This window comes from Strongylocentrotus purpuratus, unplaced genomic scaffold (genome assembly GCF_000002235.5).
Source record: "Strongylocentrotus purpuratus isolate Spur 01 unplaced genomic scaffold, Spur_5.0 spur5_scaffold_9, whole genome shotgun sequence".
In the NCBI taxonomy this organism is placed as follows: domain Eukaryota; kingdom Metazoa; phylum Echinodermata; class Echinoidea; order Camarodonta; family Strongylocentrotidae; genus Strongylocentrotus; species Strongylocentrotus purpuratus.
This window is the reverse complement of record NW_022145615.1, coordinates 27,864,853-27,888,983: the sequence shown is the minus strand read 5'-3', so window position 1 is coordinate 27,888,983 and position 24,131 is coordinate 27,864,853. Positions and strand designations below refer to the sequence as shown.

The following is a 24,131-nucleotide window of genomic DNA, read 5'->3' as shown; positions in this document are numbered from 1 at the left end:
TCAAGATAAATTACGGATAGTATATAATTACCAGTCCTCTTAAAGGAGAAAATACCATCCCGAGTCATACATTTTTTAAAAACTTAGAATTTCAGTTATTTTGTGCGTTTGAACGGATGGGAAAGGTTTCCACCACTACATTACATAGACATTACCGATTCAGCCAATTTGAAGAGCCCTTACGTATAATGATTGCAAATGTTTAAAAAATGAATATGTCATGTTTGTCCTATCTGTGAAATTTAAACATTAGCAGTGTCGTAGTATTCAAATTATGGAAGGAAACCCGCTACCTTCTAGATTTCACTGTCAGACACTATTGAGCGACTGACATTTTTTTTCTTTGGTAATAACATACATAAAATGACCTGTAACAGCTTACAGGTACATGAGCATTTGCCTACATCAATAACCCTCTACTCATAATGGCAAAAATTAAACTGATAGAATCTTAGTGCAGCACAAAATGTACAAACATTCGGTAAAAGGGTCTGAAATTCAGACTTTCATCGCAATCACTTTTAAAAGTCGATGCGATAACTAATGGTCGTCATTTTGCCACTAAAAGCCATTTTCAAGCCTTTTCGTTTTGAGGGAAGTTCTAAATTAGTATACGGTTTTTTAAATGCCGTTGGAATTTAACCTTTTAATTTTTGGGCCTGCATATGGGACATAGTAAAGGGATCCGGTAACTTTGTCTCAGATTCTGAAACAAAATCCTGGATTTAGCTCATGCTGCAATGATAATTATAAACCTTTAGGTCAGTCAGGAACTCCATGACTTTTACAAGCGGATCGCATGTCTGATTATCAAGATATTTGTGATTGGAATTACACTACAGTCTATTGGGGAAAATGAGTATGGTAAAACCGGTCACTCAAAGATTTTAATTTTTTTTTGAGGCACTTCTTGATCGTTTTGAAGCGCGATTTTTTTAGGGCTTCAACATTACACCATATCACAGACACTGATAACACGTAGGGCCGCGTATCTCAGATTTAACAATAGGGACTTTTAGATTCGCACGAAGACAATAGGTCTATGCTACGCTCGACGTCCTTATTAAGCACTGCCTTGAATGGACGTCACACGTATTAGTCCACGCAAATCTAAAAGTCCCTATTGTTAAACGATCCCGTTAAGGCGTGACTATAAGGCTGGTAATGTCACTACTTGGCAATATATCAAACTCCACCTGGTACCCTGAATACCAGCAACAAGAACCAACGTAGGCGCGTGAAGAGCAATACCAAAAATAACCAAACCACATTCTTGTATTCGTACACAGATAGGTCTAAAAGAACTGCTGGCTTCGGAGTCTGTAAAAGGTCAACAAAAATCTATATTCCTGCTGTACACGGGATCATTCATTCGTGAAGTAATACAATAGCCTTTTATTTGCATTAAAGTAATGTGACTTCTTGCAGGGACAGAACAGACGGGTTTACAGGTATCAAATTGTGTATAATCGGATACAGTTGAGAGAATAACAATATAAAAAAAACACTGCACTGTCTGCATACTATGTATACTGACCCTAAGACGATCAGAGTCTACATGTACATCTCGAAGGATTCGAGATGCCCTGCAACAAGCAGCTCAGGTCATCTATTACTGTGATTCTGCTATCTTGCAGGTAAGAAAAGCTTCATTATTATACCTATTAAGACATGCAATTACAGCCGTTCTTTATGATTTTAGTGTTTTTCGGGTGACTAAAAGTCTCACGAAGCGTAAGTGAAGGTATTATTGTCTAATAAAGGCCAGGATAAAACCCCACATAGCTGCATTACTATCCTGGCTGTGTATTAAAAACTGTTCTATTGATTCTGAACATTTCAAACACCACTGTACATAACTCAACTGAGTTCACTCAAAATCGGTACTTTAGTGACAATTGATGACACCTAAATAACAGTAAAATACAATCTTTTCAACTTACCGATGTTAGAAAGAATATTTGGAAAATTCATATCGTGAGTCTACTGTCGAACTTGCCGATCAGCCACATCATATTTATTGTGTGCATTAGAGTACAATTGTGTGCAGTGTGTGTATTGTGTGTAATTGCTACCTCTCAGCAAGTATACAGCGCTAAAAGTCAATACGCATTAGCATTTACTCTATGCTTTGCTGGAGTGGATAAAACATAACACAAAGAAGAAAAAGACCATGTAACATCCAACGCAGTGTCAGTTCTGACAATTAGTTTTAAAACAACCAATATATTATTGGTATGTTGTCGTGTAGGCCTATTATTATTTTCCAAGTAGGAACGTGATGTTATTTTCACTTTAAAGTATTACAAATCTAGTTGTTACATGTTAAGAGGATCTTTTGGAATTCATTTAAGGACAGGCTATATACTAAGGAATATTACGTTTTATCGGGGGATATATCAGTAGTGCTATGCATGCAGATATCCCTGCGTTTGGATTATATTGAACTTCGTGACATGAATTTTAAGACGAAATCAAGTGTTCTACAGTGCATATATCGTAACGTACTATTGGTCAAATACAGTAGACTCGAGGTCATTAACTACCTGCAAATGCACTATATATATATATATATATATATATATATATACTAGCTGTATATGCTTGCCCATTGATCATTGTGATTGCGATTAGGGACAATCTTTTATTTTGTTTCAGAAGAAATACATAGACTTACACAGTTTTACAAACAGAATGATAACAGAAACAGCAAACAGAATATATAGTTTCAAGGTCAATTAGAGTTTCCGATCTTTTCGACGAGTTTGGCTGTCTATATGAAATTTCATAATTGTTTCTAATAACATGATTAAATTATATCACATTTCACAGATTCATTGGATTGTCAATCTCTGTTCGAAATTTTGATATCAGCAGGTGTTTCGCAATCTCTAACACACGGCCACTGAAGTCTTTCATTCCGAAAAATTACAATTGAATTACGGAAACTGCTTTTTCCTTTTCGAAACTCTTATCGACTTTTTTTTAGTAGTGGGTTGCAAGCGAGTGGCTATGTAATCCCTTAATTACAATTGTTGTTGTCTTCTCGTCATTGTGGCCGGCAATTGTAGGGTTCAGTCATTTTAATAGCGACAAACTCCATGATAAACTTACCTATAATCACTTTGAAAAGTGAAAACCTAAGTTGGTAGATGGGTTATGTGGAAGTGTGACTTTCAAATACACGAAGAAAATTCTACATGTAGACATTGTCAGGTGCCTTTTTGGTTCCGGGGCCACAATCGAAGGGCACTGTTATTTTAGGAGCACCGCCCCCTCCCCCTTTTACTCGTTATTCAAGATTGTTGGTTGTAAATGGAGACGTTTAAGTCACCGACCTTTTGTCTACCGTGCAAAAATTACTTTACCCTGAATGGCTAAGAATCGGTCGGACGGGTGTGAAGTCGGTTTGGCTGTGTGACTGACGTATTGGATGAAAACTTCCATTGTCACTCTTTAAACCTCTGTTTATGTGTTCTTTCCACAGGATCATGCATCGTATAGAATGAATGGTTTCTTCCAACAGTCATTCATCAGACTGCACACAGATAACACCCTGTTGGTGTACTTGACAAGAAACTGCCAGACTGACTATGCACGCCGTACGAGACATTAAATATGATGATTTAGGAGTACAAAGACATTTTCATGACGTCAAAGATAAGATCACGACTCAGCTCGAATCATAGAAACCCGTGCAAGGAATACAACATGGATGGGATGTATATTGCTTCCTGAAAACCTCATGTATCTTACTTTTCAACTATTTTTGCAAATACAAATTGTTCGCTCGCGACAAATACAACATGGATAGGAAATATGTTGCCTCTATCGCTTTTCTCCAGCTTGTGATTTTTCTAGCTGTCAGGTTGACAGCTTCGGATCAAACATTCAATGGAATTGCAGAATTGGTCATCGAGTCGTCCAATTTTTCGCTTTCGGACGACTTCTTTCTTAACCTGGAAACTTCTTTGGAAAGCATGGTGTCAGGAGATGTTGATAATGTAGTAGTTCCTCAAAATAGAAGTACTGAAGCTGACCGAATTATGATTTCCTTTCGAGGACTTTTTGACGACTTTGAACCAGTTTGTCTACGAAACAATACGTTTTATTACGAAAATGGGGTTGCAAATCTAAGCTATTCCATTGCTTCTGTATCAATGCAGAACTTTCCAAATGATTTTGAAAAAGAATGCACCGATAATGAAAAGAACGTTGCGTATGTTGGATACTTTGAAGAGGACTGTCAATTCAGGACGCTGGATTGTGAAGTAAATCTTGATTTAAAACGGCTGTATAGATATGAGATTCATGATTCTTGGTCAGTTTTATATAGCTTCTTCTGCATTTCTGTCAATCCTGATGAGGAGTCTGAAACTGGGTTGTGTACCGATGCCGGTGATTGGTTGAGACTCCGATGGGAACAGCAGAATGATTCAATTTGCACAATCGATGAGGATATATTTGGTGCGTTTAAACCAGAATTACTATTCATTGATGATACAGGCATTGAAGAAATCGCCCCTGTTTATACTTTGCCATATTCGCTTAACTGCCTAACGACCATTGCTGCACCGCCCATTATTCCTCTACGTGGCGATCAGACGTGGGACAAACTTCCAGATTGGTTGAAGGTGTGTCTTCAAATTCTCAACGGCGTTTCTTTGGCTGCACTTCTCTTCTGCCTGTTCACATTCGTCATGTTCAAAGAACTCCGTAACACCTATGGTAAGAATGTCATGAGCCTGGTAGTTGCAGGGTTGCTGTCTCTCTGTTACACATCAGGGTACATCCCACTTGAAACTGATAATCCTCAACTCTGTGTCTTCATAGCTACTCTCATCTACTACTTTGTACTTGTACCAAACTACTGGTGGACGGCTGTTGCCATTTTCCTGGCGTGGACACTTGGCAGGAAAGGTATTCATCGCATGGATGAGGTTTCTGGAAGCCGCTTCTTTCTTCTCCTTTCCCTGTTTGGGTGGGGTCTTCCTCTAATATTCTCTCTTCTTGCCGTCTTTCTGCACATTGGAGGCATCAAAATCTATGACATCGACGAATACTGCTGGATTATCGATGGCTGGCCGACCTATCTCATTACCACACAAAGTTTCATTCCGTTCCTTGTCGACTGTGTCCTGTTTGTCCTGGTGGTTTACAGATTAAGGGCAACACGACTCGATGTGGCATCGATGGACTCGGGTGGAAATAATAGACGAAGGAATGAACGTCAATTAACGATAAAGGTAAAATCAATTTTTTTATAGTAACATGAAATGTCATAGCTCTTCAGTTCCTAAGAGATCAATTTAAAAAAATCATACCAGTGCAATCATCTAATCATCTATGCTGGCCAACATGTAGCCTATCCGATATGCGTCGGGCTTTACAAGTATACCCGACGCATATCGGATAGGCTAGCCAACACGGTGCTGACCGCTAATAAAACTATCCTACAATATTATTGATGATCAGAATCCAAGTGTTCAAGAGTTCTTATCTTCCTCCTGTCGTCTTCGAATGCTCACACATAATTTAATTACAATTGCATAAAGATTGTTTAGTGAGCTATAAAAACGTAAATATTTGTGTAAAAAGGATGGAAGTTCTTTTGAATAATCAAATAATTTTTATTTTAGAAAGAGGGAAGAATTGGGATGATTAGAATTGTTTTTAGCAAGTTTCCAAACTTGTTAACGGTTACTCACATTAGAAAGACAAAAATCAGTTGAAGCAAATATAGTCCTACCATCCACTTCCATTTTTAGGGAGATATAACCCTCCGAGCTACCCAGTAGCGTTTAATTAATATCGTACAATTTTTCTCCCTTAATTTACAAGATGGCGGCAATCTTTGGTGTTCTCTGGCTTCCATCTTGGATCTTCTACGTGGCTTTCCTGTTCAGACCCATCACTAGTCTAGCCATCATCGCTCAGCTTTTGAACCAACTCTCGACCTTCATCCTACCAATCGTATTATGTTGTAACAAACGAGTGGCTACCCTCTGGAAGGCCAAATTCGCGCCATTAAGGGATCATCTCAGCAGCTTAACACATAGTACAAGTCTCACTGATTCCCATAACACTCAAACACATTCAGTGAAAGATAAAGCCTTTAATCACAGCGACGAGCCTCCAGTAGACGGCAATGACATACAGCTACGTGATATAAAGAATTAGTAAAAGAAATTATATACCTCTCTTTAGAAATCTAGCCTTCTGATTGGTCGAAATCGGAGTCGTGATCTTAGCCATGCTCGCCTACCGGACAATATTTATTTTTTTAAAAGATGCCCGTTGGCCCGGCTAACGTACGGGCCGCATAAATAAATTTTGCTGAGATCCCCATTGGTTTACGTCTAAAAAGTTTCTTTGTAGGAGCGCGGATACTATACAGTGCTTTTTGTCTGCGATTCCCAAATAATCGTAACATTCAGGCAACTTTCTAGCGAAGATTTACAGACAGTGTCTCAGATTTTCTGTGATGTTTTAACCAGTCTTTACTCAAGAAAAGGATACGGTAGGAATTCCTTGTAGATGTGTTTGCTAATTCGGTATATATAATATTTATCGAAGCGTAGCTGTATCTATACTGGCTCTCGGGCGCATTTGGGTCATATCTCGATGTAATGTCCCCTTGAGTCTATAGAAACAGCGATGCCTCTCATAGCAGTCACTTTATTTGTATTAATACCAAAAGGACCTACTTTAAATTATAACTCATAAAGTTTCACGCAAACATTTTATCGTTTTAATGTCGTATTTATAAGAGAAATGTTTTCATTGAGCTTCTTGCCTATTTAGGGCGTATTCCATCGTTTCCCTAACACACTTTCAGTTTGAATTAAGTTTGTTCAAAACGTGATTTAATCAGGGGTTATGGTAAGGATTGCTAGCAAACATGACTAACTATATTCTCGAACTCGAATCGTAAAGCCCTCAACTTCCGAGTTTATACCTGATCGAATGTTTTGAGATTGCTACATAATGGTGCTCAGCTAGCTGTTAAACCATAGTATTCTAGCCACTCTGGTTGAAAATTGATACCACAAACTCCGAGATTCCAAGTATAAAACATTATTATCGCCGAGTTGTAACATTTCGACTTACTGAAATTTTGGATAAACTCATCAGGAGATATGTCATATTCAATTTCTCTATTTCAAGTGAAAATGTGTATTAAAACTGAAGATGTTTATCGTCAATATGAAGTGGACTGAGCGTTTTGTAGACATTAATGATAAATGGAATGTAACCATACTAAAAAACCGGGATGGTAAACATGGGTGTCGATCCCAGGGGGGATGGGGGATATATCCCCCCCCCCCCCCAATATTTCAGGTGGGGGGATGGCCTGTACAATCATCCCCCCAATAATTCACCATCACAAAAAAAAAAAAATAATAATGATGAGAGCCTGATGAGAGTACATGTAATGGTTATTATACTCGTCTTTTGTCTTCTTTCTCTAATAATTCAATGAAACATCAAAGCTTCCGCGCTTCGCACGGAGGAAGGGGAACTTAATTCAAACAAGGATTAATAGTCGAGAACGGTACAACGAATCGTCTTCTTTCTCTCATAATTTAATGAAACGTCAGAGCTTCCGCGCTTCGCGCAGGAGGGGGGGGGGGGGAACTGAATTCAGACAAGGATTAAGAGTCGAGAATGGTACAACGAATCGTCTTCTTTCCTTAATAACTTAATGAATTGTCAGAGCTCACTACCACCCCCTAAAATAAAATCCTGGTAATTACGCGCTTGAGAGGATAATAACCCAGGTAGCAAGCTCATGTGGGCCCCACATGGGTCCCATATTCTCTGAAATGTTATCTTTATTGAGGGTGACTTGAAAAAGTTAATAACTTGGAAGGGAGGGGTGCAACCTGCCACACGCTTCTACCTATTGGTTGCTTTGATCCATTGCCGAAAATATTTTGGCCCCTTTCATCCCCCCTAACCACGGATACAAATCGACACCTCTGATGGTAAATGAACTGTTACCTTGTATATTTTTCTGAGATGTTCATGGTTATCATAATATCAATATCCAGATGCACTATGAATATGACGGACAGAGAAAGAGGAGAAAATATACAGTTCCTCATTCTACCCTCAACAATTGCTGTGGTATATAGACAAATGAACATCCCTTTACTGCTATTACGTAAATATGTGTAGAACAGGTGAATATGCATGTGACACCTGTTCTACACATTTTACATTATAGCAGTGAAAGGATGTTCCTTTATCTACCACAGCCATTGTTGAGGGTAGAATGAGGAACTGTATATTTTGTCCTCTTTCTTTGTCCGCCATGTTCATAGTGATGGTTACTTATTACTCACTTACATCCATTTTATTTGTAGTTTATATAATTTTGTATACAGTTTCATTTTTACAAATTATAACCATGACTTACATGTTTCCTTTTTTTGTGTGTAAGACAATGTCACAATGGATAGACACTCAATATTTGACAAAAGTGTTGAAAAAATATCTTTAAATATACCTAAACAGTGTATCAAAACGTTATGTTAGCGATAATGAATAAAAAGACAGGTACATTTAGTAACTAACTTTAAACTACACTGTTGTAATCAAGATACTCCATGGAATCATTTCACATAATAATTACAATATTAAAGCTTAAGATAGCAAATGTGTCTCCGAGTCTTTCAAATAGTAATATACAAATAATACACATCAGTGAGGGCATTAGTAACAATACCCACACGAGGTACCCTTGGAACAGTCTAACACGCCCGAGGCGATATCCGAGGGTGTTTGGACTGTTTTGAAGGTACAGAGTGTGGGTAATTTTGCAAATACCCGAACAAAATGATGTGTAATAATTTTGTTATAAGACTATGTTTTATTTGTTTCATTAAAAAATATGTTTTATAACATGATTTTGATAATGACCGGTCATTATCCAAATTACGCGTTAGGCAAAATAAATGCCTGGTCACGTGTACGCTTTCAACCGATCATTTGATTAGGATCCACATCATCATCTTATAAGATATCCCCCTTTCAGGAGAAAAAAATACAATGGAATCTAAACGATGGTTTTCAGACAAAAATTGCTAGAAATTAAAGGTAAAGACTAGTTTCGGAAACGGCCTCTCAAAAAATGAAATGAAAGCGCTTTTTACCAATCGTGTGAAAGAATGTGTTTTCACTAATAAGTGATCACACAAATTTTCCTGAGAAAACGCCTATTTTTAAATTTATATATATATTTGGACCTGATAGATATAACGAAGGGTCGCGCACGTATGGGGTAGTCCTATATACATCTTTCTGTGTACCGTGCTTGTAACTTTATCAAGACTGGGCCAAATTTCTTATAATTTTGGTGATTCCAAAACCTTGCAGTACACACCAATACTTATATGCTAGATGATCAACCTTTTTTGATCGATTCCACAACGTTTCTTTCACAATGCAATCGCATGACCATAACTGGTCTTTATCTTAATGAGTTTGAAAATTCAATTTTCTTTCAACTTCTGAGAGGGCCATATCCCTCCTCAGACACTCCCATATGTTACTCCATTGTGTCCCCCCCCCCACATTAAAAAAAAGGATTGACGCCCCTGTGCAGAGGTGTCGATTTGTATCCGTGGTTGGGGGGGGGGATGAAAGGGGCCAAAATATTTTCGGCAATGGATCAGAGCAACCAAGAGCTAGAAGCGTGTGGCAGGTTGTACCCCTCCCTTCCAAGTTATTAACTTTTTTCAAGTCACCCTCAATAAAGATAACATTTCAGAGAATATGGGACCCATGTGGGGCCCACATGAGCTTGCTACCTGGGTTATTATCCTCTCAAGCGCGTAATTACCAGGATTTTATTTTAGGGGGTGGTAGTGAGCTCTGACAATTCATTAAATTATTAAAGAAAGAAGACGATTCGTTGTACCATTCTCGACTCTTAATCCTTGTCTGAATTCAGTTCCCCCCCCCCCTCCTGCGCGAAGCGCGGAAGCTCTGACGTTTCATTAAATTATGAGAGAAAGAAGACGATTCGTTGTACCGTTCTCGACTATTAATCCTTGTTTGAATTAAGTTCCCCTTCCTCCGCGCGAAGCGCGGAAGCTTTGATGTTTCATTGAATTATTAGAGAAAGAAGACAAAAGACGAGTATAATAACCATTACATGTACTCTCATCGGGCTCTCATCATTAATTTTTTTTTTGTGATGGTGAATTATTGGGGGGGATGATTGTACAGGCCACCCCCCCACCTGAAATATTGGGGGGGATATATCTCCCATCCCCCCTGGGATCGACACCCATGCCCCTGTGAGTAGTGAGATGTTTATAGGCAAGAGGCATTGTTTCGGTGTAAATGGATAACTTGCTAAAGCTTTTAAACGCAATATTTGACGTATATTCAGGGAAATTCTCCCGGTAGGAAGAAATTCCTTTTATACTCGAGCGCCTTTTCATGGTGGCTCTGCTTAGGCCGGGGTAATAGTATGATTGCCGGGCCCTCAGGGAGAACAGTTATAATACTGATGAGGATACCCTGTGTAAACGAAACATATTATCATTGTTATCATTGCCATTATTAAACAGATAGTTAGACATATACTTATCAAATATAAACATGTACTTTACTTAATATGTCTAGTCTTTTAATCAGCACAACACCGTCTGCTTGAAATTTATTTCTTTGAAAATGGCAAGGTACCTTAAACACGATCGCAACTATAATGAGAAAAAAAATATAAAGAGAAATTTCAATACCCTGTTGAACACCTCATAAAAATCGTGTTCGGATTGCTTAAAACCTCGTTGTCATGGATGCAAATTTCAAAAGATGACGTACAAGGCTATTGCAATTGACTTAATTTGATTTTTAGGAATGAGTTGCAATCGTGTTTTATGTACTACAAAACCGACCCCATTCGAGGTAATGCAATACATTCGTTTGCCGGTCTGGGCCAATATTCATGAAACTTTACTAATAGCCCCTACACGTCCTTACGGATCGCACAAATTCACGGGTCTTTCACGGATCCTTGCGATTTGGCCACTTTCATGATTAATTTAAGAGTTGTTACGAGTTATTACGAGCTATTTACGGTGTATTACGGATTATTACGAGTCATTACGATGTATTTACGGCAAAAATCCACGATCTGTTACGAGTTGTCACGGATAACTACGAGCAACTAACATAATAATTACGACCTGTTTACGTGTTGTTACAAATAGTTATGAGTTAGTTACGAGTATTTACGAGTCCTTACGATTTTCAGCCCAAAAATTACAACTGAAAATGAAGTGTTCGAATTTGCGGATTTTATACCTTCCCCAAATCGTAAACAGTTCGTTAGAATACGTAAGTATACGTATATATATATATATATTTAAAGCGCTCGTAATAACCCGTAACAATCCGTAAAGCCATCGTAACACGACCCAAATGAAATCTTAAACAACACGTAAGCACTCGTAATAATCCGTAAACAAATTGTAAACTAACTGTAACAAATCGTTTACAAAATGAGTTACGAGCCATATACGGATTCTTGCGAGCAGTTTACGGATGGTTACGTGTAGTGGTGAGCGGTTTACGAAACTTACGGATCGTTACGAGCTATTTACGAGCTATTTACGGAAAAATCAATCGATGGACAATCGTAATGAGATTTTTTAAAAGGTTTTTTTTTTAATGCCTCTCCTATCACGAATCCTTAAGAGTGTCTACGGGTTGTTGCGAGTTGTTGCGAGTTGTGACGAGTTATTTACGGATATCAGCGAGTTATTTACGGATGCTTGCAATTGACTACGAGTTGGCGATCCGTAAGGACTTTAAAAAAATTCGTGTATGTGAAGGGGGTAAAAGCTATAAGTTGTCAACTAATAACATATGACAATGTAAATACATGTAATTGACATCTAGGCCTAGGAATGTTTCGTTGAAATGGACCCTGGTGTCGTTCTCGTTGCTATGATTGGGCTAAAAGACAGATTTGTGTGCCGCATTTCAAAATTTCTCTTTTCCATACTATTCATTTCACAGGATCTGGTTCTACTATTCTTCACTGAATGATATGATGATCAGCACAGTCTCCTTCCGTGATTAATCTGTTCAACTTTCATCACAATCCATATTTGTGATAAAACCTGATATGATATATCAAGGATATTTATTGTGATACTTCAACGACTACCAGTAAAAATGTCAGGATTAATTTCAACTTGAATTGCTATACAATTGCATCGACCTTACACCAAATTCTCTGCTTGCATTAACCATGTCACGTATGGAAGGTTAGGACAGAAAAGTCTCTCTTGTAAGGATATGAACAGGCTGCAAAAAGAATACACTACCGTCAACACCTAGCTCACACTTCATGAGACAAACTTTGAGACGAGTTAGAAGCAACAAACGCAACATGGGTAAGATTCCAGGCTACTTTGTCCTTCTTTACCTGGTGATTCTCCAAGCAGCTTGGTTTGCATCGTCTGTTCAGATGTTCACAGGGATAGCAGAAGTAATGACTGAAGAATCCAATCATTCTGTCACAGATAACTTTGTTCAAAATATTGGCACTTCTTTAGAAAGCGTCCTATCTGGAGATGTTGACAACGTAAGGCTTTGGAAGAAAGAGATGGCTGACTATGGCTATGATGGCCAAGTAACGATCTCCTTTACAGGATATTTTGACGAGTTTGAAACAGTTCCTGTTTGCCTAGGAAATAATACATTTTACTACGGGGATCAGACTTCAAATCTAAGCTATTCCATTATTTCTGTATCCATGCAAAATTTTCGAAAAGATTTTGATAAACAGTGCACAGATAACAACAATTACATTGCATATGTTGAATACTTTGCAGAGGACTGTCAATATAAGATGCTGGAGTGTGAGTCGAATCATGGTTTAAATCGATTGTTTAGATTTGACCTCTTTGGACGTGGGTCAATTCTATACAGTTTTTACTGCATTTATGCAGATGCTAATAACAGGATGGATAACTCGTGCCCTTCTTTTAGCGATTGGTTGGCACTGGAATGGGAGCAGGAGGAAGATGGTAACTGTAGTATAAAAAGAACAATAGTCACTGATTTTTTACCTCCCTTTGCTTTTATCGCTAATGATGATTTTGACGATCCAGTCCGTATCGACACGTTGTCGTTCATCTTATACTGCCCAACGGTACGTATTGGACCGCCCATTATTCCTCTACGTGGCGATCAGACGTGGGACAAACTTCCAGATTGGTTGAAGGTGTGTCTTCAAATTCTCAACGGCGTTTCTTTAGCTGCACTTCTCTGCTGCCTGCTCACGTTTGTCATGTTCAAAGAGCTCCGTAACACCCATGGTAAGAATGTCCTGAGCCTTGTAGTTGCAGGGTTGCTGTCTCTCTTTTACACATCAGGGTACATCCCACTTGAAACTGATAATCCTCAACTTTGTGTCTTCATAGCTACTCTCATCTACTACTTTGTACTTGTACCAAACTACTGGTGGACGGCTGTTGCTATTTTCCTGGCGTGGACACTTGGCAGGAAAGGTATTCATCGCGTCGATGAAGATTCTGAAAGCCGCTTATTCCTTCTCCTCTCTCTCTTTGGATGGTGCGTACCATTGCTGTTTTCTCTCCTAGCCGTCTTTCTGCACATTGGAGGCATCAAAATCTATGACATCGACGAATACTGCTGGATTGTTGATGGATGGCCTAATTATCTTTTAGCGGTACAAACTGCAGTACCCTTCCTCGTGGACTGTTTCTTGTTTGTTTTGGTGCTTTACAGATTGAGAGCCACACGACAAGAGTTAGCATCACTTAACTCGAGAGGAAAGTCAGATTGGAGGAATGACCGTCAGATAACAATAAAGGTATGGTATAATCTTAGCAGTCGTTTGGGTAATTTTAAAGATGATATTTGCCACGACAGATTCATATTCCCTTAGGGAAAACAAATCCGCCTTGTCTCTACACCATTCTTTGTTCTGATTAATTTCGTGGACTAGGCCTACAAAAAAACTGCTTTTCGGATATCGCAGATAGTGTCAAAAGAGTCCCCATAATTCTGTAATGGCATAGATGGCCTTAAAAGTACACTTTTAGATATCATATTTCGATGTTAAGGGAATACTCCGGAGTGGTGCTCTTTAAAAAAAAAGGAAAAAAAGCTGAGTTTCATGATTATTATTAAACAACGATGAAAGAAAAACAATACACCAAGTATTGTAGAATTCCGTAAAGGAAATACTGGAATAATAACAGTACGACAATACACCTGACGGTGGCCTGTACTGCCACTGCAGAAGATAATAGTGCCAGCTATATGTCCTCTAAAATGAAAATAATTACTCTCCTGAGTCATCCGTTTTAAAATGTTGACAATTTCACTTTATCACTTTATGTCACTTTAGTCACTTTATGCGTTGGAACAAATGGAAACTTTGTCCGCTAGTACATCACAGATAAATTACCGGTTCAGCCAAATTTAAAGAGAAGGTTAAGTTCTGGGAAGAGGTAAAAAAATAATTTGTGAGCGTTATCATTGTAATTATGCAAGGGTGGAAGAACATCAGATTAAACATGTTCCCTGAAAAGCATGCCTCTTCAAATGCCTACATATTCTAAATATGACATGAAACATCGTGAAAATCGGGGGGGGGGGGGTAGGTTTTTTTTCGCCATGTGCTCGTGTAGTCCCATATACATCATTCTGTGTACAGTGCTTGTAACTTTGCCAAGATTTGGCCAAATTTCTTATGATTTTGATGATTCCAGAACCTTGCAATACACACGAATACTTATATACTAGATGATCAACCTTTTCTGATAGATTCCACACCGTTTCTTTCACTATGCAATCACATGACCAGAACTCAACTTTATCTTTAAGAGCCCATTCTTTTGAAAAAAAATCATAATTTTCTTAATTTCTGTTCAATTTAATTCAATCTTCACCAGTCTTCTTCTCTAATTTTCTGTTTTCCTTACTAGAAGACTACTTTTGAATCAAGGTTGGGTGTCCCTTTAAACAAAGAATGCTTAATAACGAGTTGAACATTAGATCTCTCTTGACATCAGTAGAAGGCTAGGACTTATTTACATGCTCAGGCATGCACGACTTGAGTTCTTTACTACATTATATTCCGGTATCGATGTTCGGTTAATTACAATAACTGTCATTATTATTATTCCATACGATGCGTCGATAGCTGGCGCTATCATTCATGCCATCACAAACCACTGCCGTTTACATTTATTTCTATTTTACACCTTTTATTTTTTATGAACACATAAAGATAGCGGGAATATTTGGTGTCTTCTGGCTTCCGTCTTGGATCATCTACGTGACTTTCCTGTTCAAACCCATCACTAGTCTAGCCATCATCGCTCAGCTTCTGAACCAACTCTCGGCCTTCATCCTACCAATCATGCTGTGTTGTAACAAACGAGTGGGTGGCCTCTGGAAGACCAAATTGGCGCCATTTAGGGATCTTCTCATCACTTCATTTTCACCAAGTAGCAGCGATTCTCACAACAATCAATCAGACCCGATGCAGGGTAAACCTTGCGTTCATAAGAATGGGGCTCTAATAGACAGCAAGGGAATACTGCTCCATGAAATAGACGCAAAGAAGTAGTTGGAAAATCTATGAGTGACTTTTTTTTTTTTTACCATACTCGTTTTCCCAGTGGCGGATCCAGCCGGCGGGAAGAGGAGGGGGGGGGGGCAATCCGTGAGAAAATATTAGTTGCGACTCAGCCACCGGTGAATAAGCGGGCGGGGGGGGGGGGGGTAGGAGGCACTTTTTTTGGTCCAATTTTTCAGGAAATATTTTGCGCCGACTCAGTCAGCCGGTGAATAAGCGGGGGGTGGGGGGGGGGGGTGAGACCACTATTTTTGTTTTTTTCTCCTAATTCGTGAGAATTTATTATTTTTTGTTGTTGTTGTTGACCCGTCAGCCCCCCCCCCCCGTGGATCCGTGCCTGCAGAGGATCCAGACGGCGTCAGGGGGGGGGGGTAGCATAATACAAAATTTAGTGCCGACTCAGCCGGCCGGCGAATAAGCGGGGAAGGGGGCGCTTTTGTTTTTGTTTTTATAAAGGTTAACTTTACGTTATTATCCTATTTTTTATCGTTTTGGGGGGCTGGGGGGGGGGGCGGGCCGGAATAATCGCTACGTGGATCCGCCCCTGCATTTCCCCCAATAGACTGTAATGTTATGAAAACCGTTAGGAAAACGCAAAATTTTGTATCGATTTCCAATTATAAATATCTTCAAAATCAGACGGGCGATCGGCTTGTAAAAGTCATGGGGTTCCTGATTGACAAAAAGATTTATAATTATCATTACAGCATGAGCTAAATCTATAGGTTCTTGTTTCAGAATCTGAGACAAAGTGACCGGATCCCTTAAAGAAAAGTTAATCTTTTTTATATTAGTAGAACAATTGAGAAGGTCCTAAAATATCTTTATTTTTTGTTGTTATTCTAACACGATATTATTCGCATGTTTTTAACGAGAATGTAAGCGATAAGCGATGGTGATCCTATCGTGTGTAGGGTCCAGGTAGTAATTAAGGGCAGCATGTAGTACCCCTCACAATCGGGTAATCTGGCGCCCCATGCCCGATCCTCTCTAACATGTCTACAAGAAGTTAATAATATGGATTAAGTCGAGTACTTGCAATTACTTTGTGAAAGCAACTGTGTGAAACACTTGTGAAAAGTGGATTATGTAGTGCATGAGGAATTGGGGATTGATGTTTATCAAAATCTAAATATTTTGAATGATCAGAATGAAAAGAAACTGACTCAGTCTTGCAAAAGATCATAATGCACTGCACATGGAAATTGGGGAACCGGACTGCAGAAAAATGTTTGGTTCAAATTTTTCAATTACATCTAATCCTATATCCTGGTCACTTTAAGAACAATCTTCTTCAGGTGACATTTCTTCTTCGAGTTTTCTTACAAACTTAAGCTCAAAATGACCCCTTTTATGTATATACTATATACTACGTCATTATCATACGTCTAAAGTTATAAGATTGTAAATGTAAATAAGTTGATATCTATGCAATACATACACATAACAATTTAAAAAAATCAAATCAAACTGGAATACAGAAAATTAAAAGCTCACAAAACATTCTCCACATTTTCCAGAACTCGAACAACTCATTATAGAAAGAAGTGTATGTGCATTGCTCTCGTATGCTAAATAAAAAGACAAACTATTGGACACTTGCATTTGATGAGCCTTTATCGTTTTATTTTTCTGTTATGTTACGTGGAAATGTTATCCTTTACGTACATGTAGTTTGGCACCAAAGTTGGGTATCTCTCATAGTCGATGTTCATATACTTGCCACATATTCACGGAGATAGGGAAACGCGATTATACAAAGACATTACCGATTCAGCCACTTTGATATATAGTGATTGCTATTTTTTTAAATCATAACTTTCACCATTAAGATTCTCTGATTTTGTTTTCTTTCTTCTAGACTAGTTTGCTATCAAGGTTAGATTCCCGTTATGGCATGATTGAGGCTGGGAATGCACTACTAAGCAATATTGAATTATTTGCTTTAGTCTTTATTCTTTTTTTCTTTTGTTCTCAAAGTCACTCTCCTTGTGTCTCCAGAATATTATACTATACTACTTCGTGTTCGCCTCTTATAGTACCTTTTAAATTCAGATCTACTATATTGTGTTACTCAGTATGGGAGCCTATTTACATACAAGCTATGCTTTTTATTTAGGCTCCCCATGTGTTACATTGTTTTACCTTGCCTGTCATATCTATACATTTTGAAACTTCGTACCCATTTTCCGTACATTATATTTGATTTGAAATCTTTAAATTTGTTAGTGTAATCTACGCTTATACGCTTGTATAACAAAATCAAAAAAATAAAAATAATTTGTTGATGTAAATGTGGAACAAATAAACTTCAAGCTTCAAACTTCAATATACCAAGCTCCACCTTGTTTCCTGGATGCCTCTTATTTTTTTCGTACCAAAGCGAGCCTGGATACCAGTAACAAGAACCAACGTAGGCGCGTGAAGAATACCAATGCGCATTCTTTTATTCTTACACAAATAGCCCCTGTTAAAAAGAACTGCCGACCTCTGAATCTTTCAATAGTAAACATCTATATTCCTGCTGGACACGGGATCATTCATTCGTGAAGTAATACAATAGACTTGTATTTGCATAGAAGTAGCCTCTTCTTTTGGGGGTTGTCTGCCTGTTAACAGTTGAAGATTCTTGCAGACCGATGAGTGTGTGTGTGTGTGCTTACTGAAACCAGGTGCATGGTGCAATGCTATTAGCATGGTGCAAGTAAAAACTACTTGCAGGGACAGAGCAACGGGTTTCTAAGTATTAGTCAAAGTGAATAAACATGTGCCATATTTAAATTCTAGGTATTAAATCGTGTATAAACGTGTCCAGTTGAGGGAATAATTAAAAAAAAACACTGCACTGTCTGCATTCTGTACTGACCCCCAAAACGATCAGAGTCTACTTCTCGTAGAATTCATGATGCCTACAACAAGCGGCTCAGGTCATTTACTACTGTGACTCCGATATCTTGCAGGTAAGAAAGCTCCTTATAATGAGACATTCCTCTAAGATTGATGATTCTGGATGTTTTTTTTTTCACTATCTAGCAGTCTGACGAATCGTAAGTGAAGGTTGTATGGCCAAATTCTAAAAGGCCAGAATAAAACAGGAAACTTAGAAGGAAAAAGCCAAGCAACATCAAACGCAGTTCAGTTCTGACAAGTAGTTTAAAAAAACTAATATATCGTTGGTATATATCGTGTATGTTTATATGATTAAATTATGACTCCTTAACCCCTTTTACACTTAGATTTTGATCTTGTAATCATTACTTTCCAAGTAATGTTATTTTCCGTATCTGGACACCTATCCCCAGGACATCCACCCCCCCCATATGATCACCCCAGTCAACTACCCTCTAGGGCAATCACCCTCTAGGGCGACTACCCCCCGGGACAACTACCCCCGGACAACTACCCCCAGACAACTAACCCCTAGGAAAACTACTCCTAGGACAACTACCCCCGAGACAACTACCTCCCAGACAACTACCCCCTAGGATAGTTTTCCGGGGGTAGTTGTGCTAATGGGTAGTTTTCCTAGGGGGTAGTTTACTGGGGGGGGGGGGGGTAGTTGTTCGGCGGGTAGTTGTCCCAGGGGGTGTTGACTGGGGGTAGATGTCCAGGGGGTATACGCTATTTTGTAGTTACGAGACAGCACATTGAAGTAACAAAATGGACCCAATTTACCTAATTCTGCAAGCGGGGAGTGGTTGTAGGGTAAAGCTATGGTCACAACCCCCAAAAGTAGCCTGCTCGATGGCCGGGCGGCGAGATTTTAGCCCATTTCGCCCGGGCACCGCTTGTTTTTAGAATTAACACGTTCTAAAATTAACACGTTCTCTTGTTTATAATTTCCCTTGAATCAAAATTGTTGCAGAATGATTCATAAAATGAACGCATTTCTTCCGGAAGTGATGAAGATTCGCCATAATTCTGATCTAGCTATTCGATCGAATTGCGCGCAAAAGCAAAAATATGCATGACAGACGTCACTGAACGATCGTCGTCGTGTGAAATTGAAGAGGTAACGAACATTCAACCCGACCGCAGTGCACTAGTGAACGTGCAAATCGAAAAGTCCCCTTATCACTCTTAAACCTCTGTGTATGTGTTTATTTTCCACAGGATCCTGCATCGTATAATGAATGGATTCTTCCAACAGCTGCACACAGATAACCCCCTGTTGGTGGACTTGACAAGGAACTACCAGGCTGACTCTGCACGTACGGTACATTTACATCATTGAGGAGTTCAATGACATTTCCATGTCGTCAAAGTTATGATCACGACTCAGCTCGAATCATAAAACCCCGTGCAAGGAATACAACATGGATTGGATATATATATCGCTTCCTGAAAACCTCCTATATCTTGCTTTTCAACGATTTTGTATACAATTCTTCAGGATCATGAACGGTTCTTACTATAGTCATTTATCAGACATTTCATAGATTACTCTCTGTTAGACGAAGATCAATTAGAATTTAACCGCAAATGCTCTCCGAAATTATTTAATGACTGCTGTACATATAGTTTCAGATTTCTATCGCATTACTTAAACATTCAACTCCGGAAACCAGAAGCATAGACAAATTGTTCACTCGCGACACACAACATGGATAGGAAAAATGTGGCCTCTATTGCTTTTCTCCAGCTTGTGGTTTTTCTAGCAGTGAGGTTGGCCGCTTCGGTTCAAACATTCAATGGAATTGCAGAATTGGTCATCGAATCGTCCAATTTTTCGCTTTCGGACGACTTCCTTCTAAATCTGGAAACTTCTTTGGAAAGCATGGTGTCAGGAGATGTTGATAATGTAGTAGTTCCTCAAAATAGAAGTAATGAAGCTGACCGAATTATGATTTCCTTTCGAGGACTTTTTGACGACTTTGAATCAGTTCTTGTTTGTCTACGAAGCAATACGTTTTATTACAAGAATGGGGTTGCAAATGTAAGCTATTCCATTGCTTCTGTATCAATGCAAAACTTTCCAAATGATTTTGAAAACGATTGCACTGCTAATGAAAAAAAACGTTGCTTATTTTGAATACTTTGAAGAGGACTGTCGATTCAGGACGCTGGAGTGTGAATTAAATCTTGATTTAAAACGGCTGTATAGATATGAGATTCATGAGTCTGGGTCAGTTTTATATAGCTTCTTCTGCATCTCTGTCAATCCTGATGAGGAATATGAAACTGGGTTATGTACCGATGCTGGTGATTGGTTGAAACTAGAATGGGAAAAACAGAATGATTCAATTTGCACGATCAATGAAACATTATTCGTTGCGTTGAAACCAGAATTTCTATTCATTGATGATACAGGCATGGAAGAAATTGCCCCCATCGATACATTCCCATATTCGCTTAACTGCACAATATATTTTTTTGCACTGCCCACGGCCGATGCACCCCCCATTATTCCCCTACGCGGCGATCAGACGTGGGACAAACTTCCAAAATGGTTGAAGATGTGTCTTCGAATCCTCAACGGATTATCTTCAGCTGCACTTCTATTCTGCCTGCTCACGTTTGTCATGTTCAAAGAGCTCCGTAACACCCATGGTAAGAATGTCCTGAGCCTTGTAGTTGCAGGGTTGCTGTCTCTCTTTTACACATCAGGGTACATCCCACTTGAAACTGATAATCCTCAACTCTGTGCATTCTTAGCTACTCTCATCTACTACTTTGTACTTGTACCAAACTACTGGTGGACGGCTGTTGCCATTTTCATGGCGTGGACTCTTGGCAGGAAAGGTATTCATCGCATGGATGAGGTTTCTGGAAGCCGCTTCTTTCTTCTCCTTTCCCTCTTTGGGTGGGGTCTTCCTCTAATATTGGCTCTTCTTGCCGTCTTTCTGCACATTGGAGGCATCAAGATCTATGACATCGACGAATACTGCTGGCTTATCGATGGATGGCCGACGTATCTCATAACAACACAAATTTTTATACCGTTCCTTGTAGGCTGTGTTCTTTTTGTCTTGGTGGTTCAGAGATTAAGGGAAACACGACTCGATGTGGCATCGATGGACTCGGGTGGAAAGCATAGACGAAGGAATGAACGTCAATTAACGATAAAGGTAAATTGTCATTTTTGCATAGTAATTTCTGAACCTTCTATCTATTACAAGCTAATGGAAAGTCATTGCTCTATAGTTTTAAGAGATCAATTGAAAAAATGCATTTCGGTACAATCATCTAATCATCTATGCTGGTCCCCACACGGTGCTGGCCGCTTAACTATAACTCTCCTACAATTGATGATCATAATCTAAGTTTTCAAGGGTTCTAAATCTTCCTCCTTTCTTCTTCGAATTCTCACACATAATTCAATTACAATTGCCTAAAGATTGTTTACTTGTATTGTGTTTTGTATATTTTTACAAAGTAAATGTTTGTGTAGAAAGGATGCGAATTGTTTTAAATAATTAAATAATTATTATTGTATTCCAAAAGTTTAGAAGAAAGGAAGGTTGGGGATGATTAAAACTTTTTAAATTTACATTATAAGTTCATTCTTACAATAATATTCTAATCTAATTGCAAAGTTTAAACTAAACTGGTTACGGTTATTCAAATTAGAAATACAAAATCAGTTGAAGCAAATATAGTGCTGACCATCCATTGCCATTTTTAGGGAGATATAACCCTCCAAGCTAATAAATAGTGATTTATTAATATCATCCCATTTTCCTCCCTTAATTTACAAGATGGCGGCAATCTTTGGTGTTCTCTGGCTTCCATCTTGGATCTTCTACGTGGCGTTCCTGTTCAAACCCATCTCTAGTCTTGCCATCATCGCTCAGCTTCTGAACCAACTCTCGACCTTCATCCTACCAATCGTGTTATGTTTTAACAAACGAGTGGCTGCTCTCTGGAAGGCCAGGTTGGCGCCATTGAGGGATCGTCTCAGCAGTTTAACACATAGTACGAGTCTCGCTGATTCCCATAACATTCAAACATATTCAGTGAATAATAAAGCCTTTATTCACAGCGACGAGCCTCCAGTAGACGGCAATGGTGTACAGCTTCGTGATATAGATAATTAGTGAAACTAACTAACTTATACTATATGGACCTACTTTAACATGATAATTCATAAAATTTCAGGCAAACATTGTATCGTTTTAATGTTGCATTTATAAGAGAAGTTTATAATTGAGCTTCTTGTGAGAGAAATTTGCCTAGTGCGTATTCCATCGTATCCCTAGCACAACACATAACAGAAAGTTCGAAAATATACGAAAATTTCCTCATAAATATATGACGTTGTTGCCTGCGTATAGTAAGCTGTTTAGAGGGAAAGGGCATTGTTTTTGGTGTAGATATATTAGTTGCTAATGCTTTTACACATATGTTTGACGTGTATTTCAAGAAATATATTTTTCTTTTTAACTCTCTCAATGGCCGCTATCTAATTGAATTAGTAAATCATGGACCAATAAGTTATACAGTCGTCAACCGTACAACATGAAAAGTTCAGTTCCTTTCAAGTTGTAACATTTTTTAATGTTAATGATTTAATCTGAGAAGATTGGCCATATATGAGAATGATAAAGTAAATATATGTGAAGATGAAGTAATAGATTATCCGTTCAACAGAAAGGGGTCGAGGTCTAGTAGACGTCACCGGACTGTGGATCACATGGTTCGCCATTCGATTCCTGCCGGCCGGGCCCTAATGTCTTTTGGCAAGACAAATCTACATTTGCCACACTCGACACAGGTGAGGTTAATGGTATACCCGGCATAAAGAAAGTCGAGCGCCTTTTCATGGTAGCTCGGCTAAAGCCGGGGTAATAGGGACTTTTAGATTTGCGTGGACTGATACGTGTGACGTCCATTCAAGGTAGTGCATTAAAAGGACGTCGACCGTAGCAATCCCCGTTGTCTTTGCGCCAATCTAAAAGTCCCTATTAATATGATTCAGGGCCCTCAGGAAGAACAGTAATAATATTGATGAAGATATCCTGGGTAGACAAGACATAATCGTTTTTATAACTCATAAAGGTAGTTAGACATATTATTATTGAATATTAACATGCACTTTACTTATGGCTGGTTTTTAATCAAAACAACAATATTTGCTTGAATATTATTTCTTTGAAAATGGCAAGATTCCTCAATATAACACGATCGCAACTATCTCAGAAAAATCAACTATTAAAGGAAAATGTCAATAGGGCCTACCCTGTTGAACACCCCAGAACAATTGTCGCCCACTGCACTACTTGTAGCTACTTGCGCCCTCTCTATATTAAACAATGCCTAATCGGTGACCATTGGTCCCCCATGATCCTCTTTTACTTATGTTAACTGAGAGCTGAGTTGATGAGATAACCACCTGTCCAGTGATCTTGCAGGGCGGTCTAATCCCTCCTGTAAACTAGTACTGATAAGCTTTAAAACCTCGGTGTCATGTTTGCAAATTTCAATAGGTGACGCACAAAGCTATAGAAATTTACTTGAGTTGATTTCTAGAAATGAGTTGCAATCGTGTTTTATG

General features: G+C 38.7%; 2 protein-coding genes across 4 annotated transcripts; both read left to right on the top strand.

Moving 5' to 3' along the window:
• The first annotated feature begins 1,267 nt into the window (after positions 1–1,267).
• On the top strand, positions 1,268–7,205 carry LOC115920607. The gene is made up of 3 exons (XM_030976732.1): positions 1,268–1,637; positions 3,488–5,246; positions 5,842–7,205. The coding sequence occupies exons 2-3, from the start codon at positions 3,807–3,809 to the stop codon at positions 6,178–6,180; spliced, it is 1,779 nt and encodes a 592-aa protein (XP_030832592.1). The 5' UTR covers positions 1,268–1,637; positions 3,488–3,806; the 3' UTR covers positions 6,181–7,205.
• Positions 7,206–18,037: 10,832 nt separating this feature from the next.
• LOC115918064 lies at positions 18,038–23,498 on the top strand. 3 transcript variants are annotated; one of them, XM_030977179.1, is made up of 4 exons: positions 18,039–18,597; positions 19,751–19,848; positions 21,590–21,705; positions 22,336–23,498. In XM_030977179.1, exons 2-4 carry the CDS (start codon positions 19,767–19,769, stop codon positions 22,672–22,674), a joined length of 537 nt encoding a protein of 178 aa, XP_030833039.1. In that variant the 5' UTR covers positions 18,039–18,597; positions 19,751–19,766; the 3' UTR covers positions 22,675–23,498. The 3 variants fall into 3 exon arrangements, 2 of the variants coding, with proteins under 2 accessions (XP_800102.3, XP_030833039.1); XR_004062475.1 differs by having other exon boundaries at positions 18,040–18,597; positions 19,751–19,853; XM_795009.4 differs by having other exon boundaries at positions 18,038–18,597; positions 19,751–21,705.
• Positions 23,499–24,131: the final 633 nt, after the last annotated feature.

Excerpts from the sequence above, each read along its gene's own strand:
- LOC115920607 (XM_030976732.1), top strand. The coding sequence starts at position 3,807 with ATGGATAGGAAATATGTTGCCTCTATCGCTTTTCTCCAGCTTGTGATT. Across the intron at positions 5,247-5,841 it reads AACGTCAATTAACGATAAAG|ATGGCGGCAATCTTTGGTGT; the intron begins GTAAAATCAATT and ends TTAATTTACAAG.
- LOC115918064 (XM_795009.4), top strand. The coding sequence starts at position 20,617 with ATGATTTTGAAAACGATTGCACTGCTAATGAAAAAAAACGTTGCTTAT. Across the intron at positions 21,706-22,335 it reads AACGTCAATTAACGATAAAG|ATGGCGGCAATCTTTGGTGT; the intron begins GTAAATTGTCAT and ends TTAATTTACAAG.